At 41.4% G+C, this 17,277-nt stretch overlaps 1 protein-coding gene across 2 annotated transcripts in view; it reads left to right on the plus strand.

The window, feature by feature from the left end:
• The window catches only part of LOC133568155 (polyamine-transporting ATPase 13A3-like), a 69,129-nt gene extending 61,300 nt beyond the window's left edge, over positions 1-7,829 (plus strand). Inside the window, exons 30-32 of one of the 2 annotated variants that reach the window (XM_061919895.1) lie at positions 1,572-1,652; positions 5,071-5,160; positions 7,420-7,829. In XM_061919895.1, the coding sequence (XP_061775879.1) occupies positions 1,572-1,652; positions 5,071-5,160; positions 7,420-7,605 (357 nt within the window). In that variant the 3' untranslated portion in view covers positions 7,606-7,829. Of the gene's footprint in view, positions 1-1,571; positions 1,653-5,070; positions 5,161-7,419 lie in introns of those variants that run through there. The other variant, XR_009809539.1, reaches the window with a different exon arrangement.
• The last annotated feature ends 9,448 nt before the right edge of the window (positions 7,830-17,277 follow it).

The raw sequence follows: 17,277 nt of genomic DNA on the forward strand, positions 1-17,277 counted from the left end.
GGAAGTTCAATCCATAGTGGCTCCAACACAGCCGCGAGAGTTCAGTTCAAAGCGGATCCAAGACAGCAGCGAGAGTCCCGTCCACAGGAGACCATCTCAAGCGGAGGCGGATCAGCAGCGTAGAGATGTCCCCAATCGTTACAGGCGAGCGGTCCATCCTGGGTCCCGACGAGCGGTCCATCCTGGGTCTCGACTCTGGACAGCCAGTACTTCATCCATGGTTATCGGACCGGACCCCCTCCACAAGGGAGGGGGGGACATAGGAGAAAGAAAAGAAGCGGCAGATCAACTGGTCTAAAAAGGAGGTCTATTTAAAGGCCAGAGTATAGAGTATAATTAATGCGAAGGGCTATCAGTTTGATACACACTTTAAACAATTGCCAGAAATAGCCAATTTGCTCAATTTACCTTTAATAAGTAAATCTATATATATATAAAAATGGGTATTTCTGTTCGTCATTCCTTTGTGCATTTTTTTCCTTTTACGGAAGGTTTTTTGTAGAGAATAAATGATGGAGAAAAAAAACACTTAATTGAAGGGTTAAAAGAGGAGAAATCAAGAAAAAAATTAAAATTAATGGTTTGTAACATAGTTTATCTTCAATTTCTACTCTTTAAAATTCAAAATTCAACCCCAAAAAATGAAGAAAAAAACTAGCTAATTCAAATCTTTTTGAAAAAATTAAAAAAATAATTTATGGAACATCATTAGTAATTTTTCCAGATTAAGATTAATTTTAAATTTTTGATGACATTTTTTAAATAGGTTTAAATCCAATCTATATTTCTAACAAAGACAAATCTTTATTTTTCTAGATTTTCCAGAACAAAAATTTTAAAAGAAAGACTTTGAAATAAGATTTAAATTTGATTCTACAGATTTTCTAGATTTGCCAGAATATTTTTTTTTTCATTTTAATTTCACAAATATTCTTCGTGGAAAAAAGAGGAGCTAAACTTAAGAATTAAATTAAAATGCATTTATTATTCTTTACAATAAAAAAATTACTTTTACTTGAACATTGATTTAAATTGTCAGGAAAGAAGAGGAATGAGTTTAAAAGGTAAAAAGGTATATGTGTTTAAATATCCTAAAATCATTTTTTAAGGTGTATTTTTTCTCTAAAATTGTCTTTCTGAAAGTTATAAGAAGCAAAGTAAAAAAAAAAAAAAAATTATTTAAACAAGTGAAGACCAAGTCTTTAAAATATTTTCTTGGATTTTCAAATTCTATTTGAGTTTTGTCTCTCTTAGAATTAAAAATGTCGAGCAAAGCGAGACCAGCTTGCTAGAAAAATAAATACAATTTAAAAAATAGAGGCAGCTCACTGGTAAGTGCTGCTATTTGAGCTATTTTTAAAACAGGCAAGTGGGCGACTCATCTGGTCCTTACGGGCGACCTGGTGCCCGCGTCACCGTGTTGGTGACCCCTGCTTTTGGGGAATAAATGTCGTATTATTTAGGGAGAATTTCTAAGATTGACAGGTTGTGTTGACATAAACAAACAATGATGGATAATAAAAGAATAATATAAGTTTTCTTCCCTGACCTGACACGCTTCCTTCCCTCAGATCTCGTGTATTCCCTACGAATGGCGCATTACGATCCTCATCATGGTTGTGGGACATGTTGTTGTCTCTGTGACGCTGGAGGTACGCTCGCATCCGCAAATCTCCCCTTGAATGGTTTTAGCTAGAGATGTCCGATATTATAGGCCGATAAATGCTTTAAAATGTAATGTCGGAAATTATCGGTATCGGTTTCAAAATTAGCGGTATCGGTTTTTCTAAAAGTACAAATTTGACTTTTTAAAATTCGCTTTAGCATGAAGTACAGAGCGCCAATAGACCTTAAAGGCACTGCCTTTGCGTGCCGTCCAAGTCGCACAATATCTACGGCCTTTCACACACACACACACACACACAAGTGAATGCAAGGCATAGTTGGTCAACAGCCATACAGGTCACACTGAGGGTGGCCGTATAAACAACTTTGACACTGTTCCAAATATGCGCCACACTGTAAACCCACACCACACAAGAATGACAAACACATTTTGGGAGAACATCCGCACCGTAACACAACAGAAAAAATACCCAGAACCCCTTGCAGCACTAACTCTTCCGGGACGCTACAATATACACCACCTGCTAACCCCCAACTTGTTATTTTCCTTTGTAATCTTTGTAATATAAAATTATATTAATAATATTATTGTTAATATAATATATTTTTCCCCACGGGGATTATTAAAGTATTTCTGATTTTGATATATTGTTGTTTTAGTTGCTTAAGAGGTATTCCTGCCTCTGAATGTGTTCATTGCTATTTTTATGTTTTTGTAACAAAACATAAACACATCAGAACAAATACCTAGAACCCCTTGCAGCACTAACTCTTCCGGGACACTTCAATACACACCCCCGTCACCCCCAACTTGTTATTTTCCTTTGTAATCTTTTGAATATAATATTATGTTAATAATAATATTTTAAATATAATATATTTTTCCCCTCCGGGATTATTAAAGTATTTCTGATTCTGATATTTTATTGTTTTAGTTGCTTGAGAGATATTCCTGCCTCTGAATTTGTTCATTGCTATTTTTATGTTTTTGTTACAAAACATAAACACATCAGAACAAATACCCAGAACCCCTTGAGGCACTAACTCTTCCGGGAAGCCACAATATACACCCCCCCACTACCCCAACTTGTTATTTTACTTTGTAATCTTTTTGATATATTATTATATTAATAATAATAATAATAATATTTTTATACATATTTTCCCCTCGGGGATTATTAAAGTATTTCTGAATCTGATATATTATTGTTTTAGTTGCTTTAGAGATATTCCTGCCTCTGAATTTGTTCATTGCTATTTTTATGTTTTTGTAACAAAACATAAACACATCAGAACAAATACCTAGACCCCCTTGCAGCACTAACTCTTCCGGATCGCTACAATATACACCCCCGCTTTGTTTTAGTTGCTAAAGAGATATTCCTGCCTCTGAATTTGATCATTGCTATTTTTACATTTTTGTTACAAAACATAAATACATCAGAACAAATACCCAGAACCCCTTGCAGCACTAACACTTCCGGGACGCCACAATATACACCCCCCGCTGCCTCCCAACTTGTTATTTTACTTTGTAATCTTTTTGATATCATATTATATTAACATTAATAATAATAATACTATTGTTAATATAATATATTTTTCCCCTCGGGGATTATTAAAGTATTTCTGATTCTGATATATTATTGTTTTAGTTGCTTTAGAGATATTCCTGCCTCTGAATTTGTTCATTGCTATTTTTATGTTTTTGTAACAAAACATAAACACATCAGAACAAATACCCAGAACCCCTTGCAGCAGTAACTCTTCCGGATCGCTACAATATACACCCCCGCTTTGTTTTAGTTGCTTAAGAGATATTCCTGCCTCTGAATTTGTTCATTGCTATTTTTACGTTTTTGTTACAAAACATAAATACATCAGAACAAATACCCAGAACCCCTTGCAGCACTAACACTTCCGGGACGCCACAATATACACCCCCCGCTACCCCCCAACTTGTTATTTTACTTTGTAATCTTTTTGATATCATATTATATTAACATTAATAATAATAATACTATTGTTAATATAATATATTTTTCCCCTCGGGGATTATTAAAGTATTTCTGATTCTGATATATTATTGTTTTAGTTGCTTAAGAGATATTCCTGCCTCTGAATTTGTTCATTGGTATTTTTATGTTTTTGTAACAAAACATAAACACATCAGAACAAATACCTAGAACCCCTTGCAGCACTAACTCTTCCAGGATGCTTCAATATACACTGCCGCGACCCCCAACTTGTTATTTCCCTTTGTAATCTTTTAAAAATAATATTATGTTAATAATAATACTACTGCGATGAGGTGGCGACTTGTCCAGGGTGTACCCCGCCTTCCGCCCGATTGTAGCTGAGATAGGCGCCAGCGCCCCCCGCAACCCAAAAGGGAATAAGCGGTAGAAAATGGATGGATGGATGGATAATAATACTAATAATAATATTTTTAATATAATATATTTTTCCCCTCAGGGGATTATTAAATTATTTCTGATTCTGATTTGTTATTGTTTTAGTTGCTTAAGAGATATTCCTGTCTCTGAATTTGTTCATTGCTATTTTTATGTTTTTGTAACAAAACATAAATATATCAGAACAAATACCCAGAATCCCTTGGAGCACTAATTCTTCCGGGACGCTACAACATACACCACCCGCTAACCCCCAACTTGTTATTTTCCTTTGTAATCTTTTTAATATAAAATTATATTAATAATAATATTTTTAATATAATATATATTTCCCCTCGGGGATTATTAAAGTATTTCTGATTCTGATATATTATTTTTTTCGTTGCTTAAGAGATATTCCTGCCCCTGAATTTTTTCTTTGCTATTTTTATGTTTTTGTAACAAAACATAAACATATCAGAACCAATACCCAGAAACCCTTGCAGCACTATCTCTTCCGGATCGCTACAATATACCCCCCCGCTTCCCCCCAACTTTTTATTTTACTTTGTAATCTTTTTTTTATATTATTATATTAATAATAATAATAATATTTTTAATATATATTTTCCCCTCGGGGATTATTAAAGTATTTCTGATTCTGATATATTATTGTTTTAATTGCTTAAGAGATATTCCTGCCTCTGAATTTGTTCATTGCTATTTTTATGTTTTTGTGCATTATTTGTTGCCGTAGTCATTAAACAAACAGGTTACTAGTCAGTTTCTCAGTACTTTAGTATTTTTTTTCACAACTTACTTTTTACTTTTAATCAAGTAAATATTTGGGTGACTACTCCTTACTTTTACTTGAGTAATACAATCTCAAAAGTAACAGTACTCTTACTTGAGTATAATTTCTGGCTACTGTACCCACCTCAACCTCCTCATGCTCTCTCAGGGAGAGCATGTCCCAAATTAATCTACATTTGTTTGGCTACACCTCAATCAGGAGCAGCCTATAGTGATTCCCATGTTCAATTCATCACAGATTTTGATCCATGACACCTTATGGGGGATTTTCAAGGCCAAAATGGGCGCAAAGCGGACCACCGCAACACCCGCTGCTGACACAGGACAGGTTGGTGGGATTTTGATTTCTCTCTTTCCAAGCTTTAAAGGCTCTTTCCTCGTCTTGCATTGTTCTTTTATCAGATTGTACAAACCCCGTTTCCATATGAGTTGGGAAATTGTGTTAGATGTAAATATAAACAAAATACAATGATTTGCAAGTCCTTTTCAACCCATATTCAGTTCAATATGCTACAAAGACAAGCTATTTGATGTTCAAACTCATAAACTTTATTTTTATTTTTTTTGCAAATGATAATTAACTTAGAATTTCATGGCTGCAACACGTGCCAAAGTAGTTGGGAAAGGGCATGTTCACCACTGTGTTACATCATCTTTTCTTTTAACAACACTCAATAAACGTTTGGGAACTGAGGAAACTAATTGTTGAAGCTTTGAAAGTGGAATTCTTTCCCATTCTTGTTTTCCGTAGAGCTTCAGTCGTTCAACAGTCCGGGGTCTCCGCTGTCGTATTTTACGCTTCATAATGTGCCACACATTTTCGATAGGAGACAAGTCTGGACTGCAGGCGGGCCAGGAAAGTACCCGCACTCTTTTTTTACGAAGCTACGCTGTTGTAACACATGCTGAATGTGGCTTGGCATTGTCTTGCTGAAATAAGCAGGGGCGTCAATGAAAAAGACGTCGCTTAGATGGCCGCATATGTTGTTCCAAAACCTGTATGTACCTTTCAGCATTAATGGTGCCTTCACAGATGTGTAAGTTACCCATGTATTGGGCACTAATGCACCCCCATACCATCACAGATGCTGGCTTTTGAACTTTGCGTCGATAACAGTCTGGATGGTTCGCTTCCCCTTTGGTCCGAATGACACGATGTCGAAATTCCCAAAAATATTTTGAAATGTGGACTCGTTAGACCACAGATCACTTTTCCACTTCGCATCAGTCCATCTTAGATGATCTCGGGCCCAGAGAAGCCGGCGGCGTTTCTGGATGTTGTTGATAAATGGCTTTCACTTTGCATAGTAGAGCTTTAACTTGCACTTACAGATGTAGTGACGAACTGTAATTAGTGACAGTAGTTTTCTGAAATGTTCCTTAGCCCATGTGGTGATATCCTTTAGAGGTTGATGTCGGTTTTTGATACAGTGCCGTCCGAGGGATCAAAGGTCACGGTCATTCAATGTTGGTTTCCGGCCATGCTGCTTACTTGGAGAGATTTCTCCAGATTCTCTGAACCTTTTGATGATATTATGGACCGTAGATGTTGAAATCCCTAAATTTCTTGCAATTGCACTTTGAGAAACATTGTTCTTAAACTGTTTGACTATTTGCTCACGCAGTTGTGGACAAAGGGGTGTACCTCGCCCCATTCTTTCTCGTGAAAGACTGAGCATTTTTTGGGAAGCTGTTTTTATACCCAATCATGGCACCCACCTGTTCCCAATTAGCCTGCACACCTGTGGGATGTTCCAAATAAGTGTTTGATGAGCATTCCTCAACTTTATCAGTATTTATTGCCACCTTTCCCAACTTCTTTGTCACATGCTGCTGGCATCAAATTTCAAAGTTAATGATTATTTGCAAAAAAAAAAAAAAAAAGTTTATCAGTTTGAACATCAAATACGTTGTATTTTGTAGCATATTTGTCAGGCTTGTCCCTGACAGTTTGGTCTATGTCTTAGTTTTTCCTCTGCATTTGTCTTTGTTTCCTGTCTTTAGTTCCTGTCAGCACTCTTATTTTGCTTCTGTTTCCTGTTTGTCTCCCTGAGTGCTGTGTACTCCCAGCTGTGGCTGATTGGCCCCTGGCCACACCTGGTGTCAATCAGCCAGCCACTATTTATACCTGTTTTCTCCTCCAGTCAGTGCTGGATTATTGTTGCTCCTACCGGTTGTTTGTCACCACTACCATGCCATAGTTCCTTCGTGTCACATTAAGTGTTTTTGTTCATAGCCAAGTTTGTTGTCTGCCTCGTCCGCGCCTTTTGTTTGTACCCTTTGTCTGACAATATTTAACTGAATATGGGTTGAAAATGATTTGGGCCGGGTTGAAAAGCTAAACAGGCCGCATGTGGTCCACGGGCCTTACTTAGCCCAAGTCTGCTCTACAACATGCTAAAGCCTTAGTTGAAATTGATATTTTCTTTATAAAGACAATTGTTGACACATTATTTTGCATGGGAGTGTCCAGGTGTATCTAATATTGTGTCCTTACAATCCTAGAAACTTCCGATGATTACGGATTACTAACTGACATGTGTTTGTCACATCTTGTGTTCTTCAATCACCCTGAACATGATCTCAGACGGTGAGTGCATGTAGTTGTGTCCCGGCCTTCCTCTCCTGGATCAACTGTCGGAAAAACCGTCCCCCGAAGAGTAAATACAAGCGTCTGGCTCTGGACCTGCAGGAGCAGGCTGACTGGCCTCCCGCACCTTCCACCATCACCTATGCCAGCATGACTCAGCCTCTCTTCTCTGTCCCATTTTAGAGCCAAACGTGTTTAAACATCGATAAAAATGTCACCTTTGAAAGATGCATCTATTTTCTTAGATGATCAATTGCAATATATATTTTTAATTAAAAAAAACACATAGTTTGATTTTATTAGTCAACACAATTTTAATGACAATATATTTACAATGTATAATTTTTACATCAAGTATTTATTATACTGGGGCTTGAAAAAAATAAATCTAAATTGAGAACAATCAATTTTGTGATGCTGGTTGTTTTTACTTCAATTTAACCAATTACAGAACACCTTAAATTCTGGGCTACACTGTTCAGCGCCGGGGTATTCCAGCCGCTTACACCAAATTTTAGAAGAAATACATATTTTGTACACGTATTAGACCAGGGGCGCTCACACTTTTTCTGCAGGTGAGCTACTTTTCAATTGACCGAGTCGAGGAGATCTACCTCATTCCTATTTATAATTTATATTTATTTATTTATGAAAGAGACATTTTTGTTAACAAGTTAATGGTGTTTAATGATAATACAAGCATGTTTAACACACATAGATTCCTTTCTTTCATGAAGACAATAATATAAGTTGGTGTATTTGATTCTGATGACTTGCATTGATTGGAATTAGACAGTGGTGCTGATAACGTCCGCATTTTCAAATGGAGGAAAAAAAAAGTCCTCCTTTCTGTCCAATACCACATGAAAGTGGTTGGATTTGGCATCTCATTTGTCCAACTTGCATACTCGTTTTTAAACACTTTGTTATGAGAGTAGCATATGTGTGTGGCGCTTTAATGTCTGGCAGCAGGTGAGTGACGTCAGTGAGTGTGCGGGTGGGCAAGCAAGTGAGAAAGCGGTCGCTGAGGGCGGGGGAGAAATACATTGGCATCAAACTCCGTAGCTTGCTAGCTTGTGCACGCTAGCTTTCTGAGACTCTTATTTTGTTAGCACAGGCAGGATGAAACAGGTCTTTTATGGTGAAGACAGGAACTGTGCAGTCGGTCTTTAGAGTTTTGACAGTAGGTACGGAGTCTCTAGAAATAAAATGTGTTTCTCTGCGTCCGCCCTGTTAGTGATTTTTTCCTTAAATATGAGCTCGCAGCAGCCAGCGTCATCTCTCAAGATCCCCGGGTGCCGAGAATGTCAAACAACTGACGAAAGTGAAGTCTTGGTATGATTGATGATTGCTCATTTTTATGTTTATTTTTTAATGCCTGGCTTGAGATCGACTGACACACCCTCCGAGATCGACCAGTCGATCGCGATCGACGTAATGCCCACCCCTGTATTAGACGCACCGCGCTGTACGCCGCAGATATATAACAGTATGAAAGATTTTGTAAATGTTTGATGACCATACTTTTCCAAGAAACTTACGAATTTCAGTGCCCCTCCCGAAAATCTGAACCATCCATCCATCCATTTTCTTCCGCTTATCCGTGGACGAATCGCGGAGGCAGCAGCCTAAGCAGGGAAGCCCAGACTTTCCTCTCCCCAGCCACTTCGTCTAGCTCCTCCCGGGGGATCCCGAGGTGGTCCCAGGCCAGCCGGGAGACATAGTCTTCCCAATGTGTCCTGGGTCTTCGCCGTGGCCTCCTACCGGTTGGACGTGCCCTAAACACCTCCCTAGGGAGGCGTTTGGGTGGTATCCTGACCAGATGTCCGAACCACCTCATCTGGCTCCTCTCCATGTGGAGGAGCCGCGGCTTTACTTTGAGTTCCTCCTGGATGGCAGAGCTTCTCACCCCATCTGTAAGGGATCGATACAGCGTCCGCATTACTGAAGTCGCCGCACCGATCGGCCTGTCGATCTCACGATCCACTCTTCCCTCACTGGTGAACAAGACTCCAAGGTATTTGAACTTCTCCACATGGGGCAGGGTCTCCTTCCCAACCCGGAAATGGCACTCCACCCTTTCTCGGGCGAGAACCATGGATTCGGACTTGGAGGTGCTGATTCTCATCCCAGTCGCTTCACACTCTGCTGCGAACCGATCCAATGAGAACTGAAGATCCAGGCCAGTTCAAGCCATCAGGACCACATTATAATCCTGCAGCCACCAAACCGGATCCCCTCAACGTCTAGACTGTGCCTAGAAATTCTGTCCATAAAAGTTATGAACAGAATCGGTGACAAAGGGCAGCCTTGGCAGAGTCCAACCCTCACCGGAACCGGGTCCGACTTACTGCCGGCGATGCGGACCAAGCTCTGACGCTGATCATACAGGGAGCGGACTGCCACAATCAGACAGTCCGATACCCCATACTCTCTGAGCACTCCCCACAAGATTTCCCTGGGGACAAGGTCAAAAGCCTCCTCCAAGTCCACAAAGCACATGTAGACTGGTTGGGCAAATTCCCATGCACCCTCAAGGACCCTGCCGAGAGTATAGAGCTGATGTACCGTTCCACGAACGGTCTAACCATTATCCCTAATTTCTCCCGATTTCCAACCGGAAAACAATATTGGGGGCGTGTCTTAAAGGCACTGCCTTTAGTGTCCTTTACAACCTGTCGTCACGGCCGAGTCACATAATATATGTGGCCTTTACAGACACACATTAGGGAATGCAAGGCATACTTGGTCAACAGCCATACAGGTCACACTGAGGGTGGCCCTATAAACAACTTTAAAAACTGTGACAAATATGCGCCACACTGTGAACCCACACCAAACAAGAATGACAAACACATTTCGGAAGAACACCTGCTCCGTAACACAACATAAACATAACAGAACAAATACCCAGAACCCTTTGCAGCACTAACTCTTCCATGGCCCTACAGTATACACCCCTGCTACCACCAAATCCCGCACCCCTCAAAACCCCCACCCCCATCTCCCGAATTCGGGAGATGGGGGAGGCCCACCGGAGTGGATGGTGGCATCTGCTGGCCCACCGGAGATGATTGTGGCATCTGCTGGCCCACCGGAGATGATGGTGCCGTCTGCTGGCCCACCGGAGTGGATGGTGGCATCTGCAGGCCTACCGGAGTGGATGGTGGCATCTGCTGGCCCACTGGAGATGATAGTGACGTCTGCTGGCCAACCGGAGATGATGGTAGCATCTGCAGGCCCATCGGAGTGGATGGCACCGTGTGTTGCAGATCCTCTGGGCTGAGTAATGGCTGTGCCTCACCAGCTGCACAGCTCCCCATAGACCCCCCTCTCAGGGGACAGATCCAAGACGTCACCAGACAGGCCCACAGGCGACAGGAATGGGTGAGAGAGGACTTGAAATGAGGCCAAACTTTTCTTCAATTTAGCCATCATTGCCTATCATCCTGTCAAGCCTCTCCGCCATCGAAATATCCGCAGTGTTCGTATTAGGCTGGAGTATTCTGTCACAAGGTGTTGGTGAAGAACCTCAAGATGCAGAGACGACAGGCATGGTGCAGGAAAACATGACTTAATGTTCAAAAAACAATAAAAAAAACTCAAACCAGGAACCTGGAACAGGCACATTGGAAACAGCAAACAGGAACTAGGAACAAAAACACAGCAAGATGCAAACAGCTACAGGATACAGGTTACAGCTTACAGAGAATAGCTTACGGCTACAACGACAACGACAATACTCCAGCACTGACTGGAGGGCAAAGGAGGTTTAAAATAGCAGCCGGCTGATTGACACCAGGTGTGGCCAGGTGCCAATCAGCCACAGCAGAGGGGAAACAGAGCTGAGGGAGTAAAGCAGGAAACGACCAAAATAAGAACGCTGACAGGAAAAAAAGACAGAGGAAAAACTTAAACTGTCAGGGACTAACCTGACAGTCGTATTGTAAACATCACCTATTTCCAGTTTCTTATTAGCTGTTTGCAAATGTGCCTGTAAAGGTCTTTGTTGGTGTGGGCTTTCTGTGCTGGCGGGACCCGTATTCCAGAGTGAAACAAAGTGTTATTTTTTTTGGTTCGTGAGCATCAAATGTTCTGGCTTGTGCTCGCGGCCTCCTGCTCGCTCCTATGCCTGCTCGTCTCTCTGCTCAATCCTCCCTCTCATGGCCTCGGTGATTAGATAACCCGCTTCAGCTGGAGAATCCACTCACCTGTCAGCTGCTTCGTCGCCGGTCCGCGCACACGCCCTTCCCGCAGGAGACGTGCCGACCACGCCCCCTCCACGGCGCCAATCCATTGAATTTCAATATTTTTGATTCAATAAATAAAGGTTTTGAATGTTCTTGATGTCTTGCATTACACTGCCAGACTTGGATACGGTGTACCTTGAAGGGTAAGCCAGGCGCACTGGCAATCACATGTTTAGACCTCTGCCCTCGGGAAAGCTCTAGTTCTTCATTAAAACTCGGGACAACAAGTCTCAACAACAGCTTCTTCCCCAAGGTTGTGGCCTCCATAACGCCATTGCCACCCCCGACCCTCCTGCTACTCTAACCCTTGTCCCACACACACTCTCCTAACATTAACAGACATACAAAATGCATGGACTCTTTATGTGAATGGAATTGTATTTATATAGCGCTTGTGGAGAATGCCTAAATGTTTAAGAGTTCTTTCTTTATTCATAGTCCTGTTTAAAGAAACTAGTATTTTTTATGCTCTTTATGCTTGTCTCTCTGTGTCCGCAGATGTCTGTGTAGTGTCTTGAGGGCATACTTGCCAACCCTCCTGATTTTCCCGGGAGACTCCCGAATTTCAGTGCCCCTTCTGAAAAGCAACTATTCTCCCGAATTTCTCCCGATTTCCACCCGGACAACCATATTGGGGCCGTGCCTTAAAAGCACTGCCTTTAGCGTCCTCTCCCACCTGAAAAGGAGACTATTATATATGTCTCCGTTACCCATAGGTTCATCTATAACCCATAAAGTAGGCAGGCATTGAGCTATTTCTCAGCGTGTGTTTATTCCAGCCGGCACGTTAATACACTGACACACAATATCCATGATTCCCATCATGCATTGCCTCAAATCTACGGCAAGTAGTAATGTCCAAAAACACAACAGAGACGGAGCAGAAGAACGAAGAAGAGACATGGCGACGACGAGTATGAAGAAGAAGTACGCTTGCAAGTTCGAAAATGATTGGAAAAAAATAATTTCAGTTCATCCAGGACAGTTTGAAGGGGAAGGAGTATGCTGACTGCACATTTTGTAGATCAGACTTCTCCATTGAACACGGTGGCCGACCGGATATACTCATTCATGAACGGATTATATATATATAAGAAATACTTGAAAATATATAAACCCCACACCCCATCTCTTGAATTCGGAGGTCTCAAGGTTGGTAAGTATGCTTGAGGGGTTGCAATGTGGGAGTTGGAGAACTCCCTGTTTACCTTATCTGTATTAGAATGAAGAGCCAGTAAAATGGTAAATGGGTTATACAAACCCCGAGTAGGGAAACTGTGTTGGATGTAAATATAAACGGAATACAATGATTTGCAAATCCTTTTCAACCCATATTCAGTTGGATATGCTACAAAGACAACATATTTGATGTTCAAACCGATAAACATTTTTTGTTTTTGCAAATAATCATTGACTTTAGAATTTGATGCCAGCAACACATGACAAAGAAGTTGGGAAAGGCGGCAATAAATACTGATAAAGTTGAGGAATGCTCATCAAACACTTATTTGGAACATCCCACAGGTGTGCAGGCTATTTGGGAACAGGTGGGTGCCATGATTGGGTATAAAAGCAGCTTCCATGAAATGCTAAGTAATTCACAAACAAGGATGGGCCGAGGGTCACCAATTTGTAAGCAAATTGTCAAACAGTTTTAGAACAACATTTCTCAACGAGCTATTTTAAGGAATTTAGGGATTTCACCTTATACAGTCCGTAAAATCATCAACAAGTTCAGAGAATCTGGAGAAATCACTGCATGTAAGTGATATTACGGACCGTTGATCCCTCAGGCGGTACTGCATCAAAAACAGACATCAGTGTGTGAAGGATATCACTACATGGGCTCATGAACACTTCAAAAAACTACTGTCAGTAATTATAGATGGTCGCTACATCTGTAAGTGCAAGTTAAAACTCTACTATGCAAAGCGGAACCCATTTTTCAACAACACCCAGGAACGCCGATGGCTTTGCTGGGCCCGAGTTCACCTAAGATGGACTGATGCAAAGTAGAAAGGTGTTCTGTGGTCAGACGAGTCCACATTTCAAATTATATTTGGAAACTGTGCACATGGTGTCCTCCGGAACAAGGAGGAAAATAACCATCCGGATTGTTATAGGCGCAAAGTTCAAAAGCCAGCATCTGTGATGGTATGGGGGTGTATTAGTGCCCAAGGCATGGGTAACTTACACATCTGTGAAGGCACCATTAATGCTGAAAAGTCCATACAGGTTTTGGAGCAACATATGTTGTCATCCAAGCAATGTTATCATGGACGCCCCTGCTTATTTCAGCAAGACAATGCCAAGCCACGTGTTACAACAGCGTGCCTTCGTAGTAAAAGAGTGCGGGTACTTTCCTGGCCCGCCTGCAGTCCAGACCTGTCTCCCATGGAAAATATGTGGCGCATTATGAAGCGTAAAATACGACAGCGGAGACCACGGACTGTTGAACGACTGAAGCTCTTCATAAAACAAGAATGGGAAAGAATTCCACTTTCAAAGCTTCAAGAATTATTTTCCTCAGTTCCCATACGTTTATTGAGTGTTGTTAAAAGAAAAGGTGATGTAACACAGTGGTTAACATGCCCTTTCCCAACTACTTTGGCACGTGTTGCAGCCATGAAATTCTAAGTTAATTATTGTTTATGAGTTTGAACATCAAATATGTTGTCTTTGTAGTGCATTCAACTGAATATGGGTTGAAAAGGATTTGCAAATCATTGTATTCCGTTTATATTTACATCTAACACAATTTCCCAACTCATATGGAAACGAGGTTTGTACTTGTAAAGCGTTTTTCTACCTTTTAAGGCTTTGATTCCATTTCCACATTCACCCATTCACACACACATTCACACACTGATGGCGGGAGCTGCCATGCAAGGCGCTAACCAAGACCCCTCAGAAGCAAGGGTGAAGTGACTTGCTCAAGGACACAACGGACGTGACTAGGATGGTGGGGATTGAACCAGTAACCCTCAGATTCCTGGCAGGGCCACTCTCCCAACTTCGCCAGGCCGTCCCCACTCGTATTCCTTTCTAGGCGGGTGGGGGACGGTTTTTGTATTCAATAAGTTGTCTCTTTTCGTTTGAATGTCAGACCACTTTGAGATGTCAATATAAAAGGACAATTGGACTGGTCTCCTAAACCTTTAGTAAAACTTGATAATATTCCTATTCTGTCTTGATGGTCCTTCTTACTCAGCATATATGTCATCTAAAGTGTGAAGTGAAGTGAATTGTATTTATATAGCACTTTTCTCTAGTGACTCAAAGCACTTTGCATAACGAACCCAATATCTAAGTTACATTTAAACCAGTGTGGGTGGCACTGGGAGCAGGTGGGTAAAGTGTCTTGCCCATGAACACAACGGCAGTGACTAGGATGGCAGAAGCGCGGATCAAACCTGGAACCCTCAAGTTGCTGGCACGGCCACTCTACCAACCGAACTATACCGCCTCTAGGAAAATTGAGGACAATTGTTTTTAGTCTGACAGTTTTTAGTTTTTAAAGCTGTGTTTTATCTTCAGCTGCTGTTGACAGTCACCCAACAAAATGCTGTTGTATTCTTAAACAACGACAAAAATAAAGTATTATTTTCTATTCTATTCTCGATATCCAACATTACGTTTTTTGTAACAGTTCGTGAATGAAGCGTGCTTTTGTTATTATTTCTGCACAATAACTCAGATATGGCAACACGAGAGAACAGTAGAGAATGAGGAGGGATTTTTGGTCAATGTGTGAGATTTTAAAGCAAACTTAATTCTGCAGATGGCAGAGGATCTAGATTAAAGGTCTATTTAAAGGCTAGAGTATACAAATGAGTTTTAAGATGGGACTTAAATGCTTCTACTGAGGTAGCATCTGTAACTGCTACCGGGAGGGCATTCCAGAGTACTGGAGCCCGAATAGAAAACGCTCTTTAGTTCGCAGACTTTTTTTGGGCTCTGGGAATCACTAACAAGCTGGAGTTCTTTGAACGCAGATTTCTTGCCGGGACTTATGGTACAATACAATCGGCAAGATACTTTCTACAAAGCATTCAAACATCTAGGATTGAACAAAACACAGAATGAATAAAAAAATAAGTGTACATCATTTGTCATTTCCACATATTAATCCTGTGCTATGTCAACAAACCATACAGACTGAGGTAAAAACTGTTCAAGAGGGTTGACTTACTCCCCGCCTTCTAGGACTCACAGAGTGTTGATGGAAAAATAAAGCTGTGCAATGTGTGAACTAAGGTTTTACTACTTACGTATAAAATACTACACGGTCTAGCTCCATCCTATCTTGCCGATTGTATTGTACCATATGTCCCGGCAAGAAATCTGTGTTCAAAGGACTCCGGCTTATTAGTGATTCCCAAAGCCCAAAAAAAGTCTGCGGGCTATAGAGCGTTTTCTTTTCGGGCTCCAGTACTCTGGAATGCCCTCCCGGTAGCAGTTAGAGATGCTACCTCAGTAGAAGCATTTAAGTCTCACCTTAAAACTCATTTGTATACTCTAGCCTTTAAATAGACCTCCTTTTTAGACCAGTTGATCTGCCACTTCTTTTCTTTTTCTCCTCTGCCCCCCCCCCCCCCTCCCTTGTGGAGGGGGTCCGGTACGATGACCATGGATGAAGTACTGGCTGTCCAGAGTCGGGACCCAGGATGGACCGCTCGCCTGTGTATCGGTTGGGGACATCTCTACGGTGCTGATCTGACTCCGCTTGGGATGGTTTCTTGTGGACGGAACTCTCGCTGCTGTCTTGGATCCGCTTGAACTGAACTCTCGCGGCTGTGTTGGAGCCATTATGGATTGAACTTTCACAGTATCATGTTAGACCCGCTCGACATCCATTGCTTTCGGTCCCCTAGGGAGGAGGGGGGGTTGCCCACATATGAGGTCCTCTCCAAGGTTCTCATCGTCATCATTTTCACTGGCGTACCACTGGGTGTGAGTTTTCCTTGCCCTTATGTGGGTTCTTCCGAGGATGTCGTAGTCGTAGTGGTTTGTACAGTCCTTTGAGACATTTGTGATTCAGGGCTATATAAATAAACATTGATTGATTGATTGATTGATTGAACTATTTCAACAAACCAACAAGTTAAAGTTAAAGTACCAATGATTGTCACACACACACTAGGTGTGGTGAAATTTGTCCTCTGCATTTGATCACCCCCTGGGAAGTGAGGTGAGCAGTGGGCAGCAGCAGTGCCGCGCCCGGGGATCATTTTTGGTGATTTAACCCCCAATTCCAACCCCTGATGCTGAGTGCCAAGCAGGGAGGCAATGGGTCCCATTTTTATAGTCTTTGGTATGACTCGGCTGGGGTTTGAACTCCCAACCTACCGATCTCAGGGCGGACACTCTAACCACTAGACCACTGAGTAGGTTATAACATATATAATGCAGTAACATACACTTTCATAATACAATATGTTTTATATGCACACTGCAAGTATATATATAATGTAGTAACAGACACCTTTATAACAAAATGTAATATGTTAGATAATCAAGTGGTGCCACCAGTACAACACATCTTCAGTTATTTCCCCCGACGTCATCGGGTGTTTCGGACATTTTTCACAAGACACCCTCTGCC

Source organism: Nerophis ophidion, linkage group LG14, assembly GCF_033978795.1.
Source record: "Nerophis ophidion isolate RoL-2023_Sa linkage group LG14, RoL_Noph_v1.0, whole genome shotgun sequence".
NCBI lineage: Eukaryota > Metazoa > Chordata > Actinopteri > Syngnathiformes > Syngnathidae > Nerophis > Nerophis ophidion.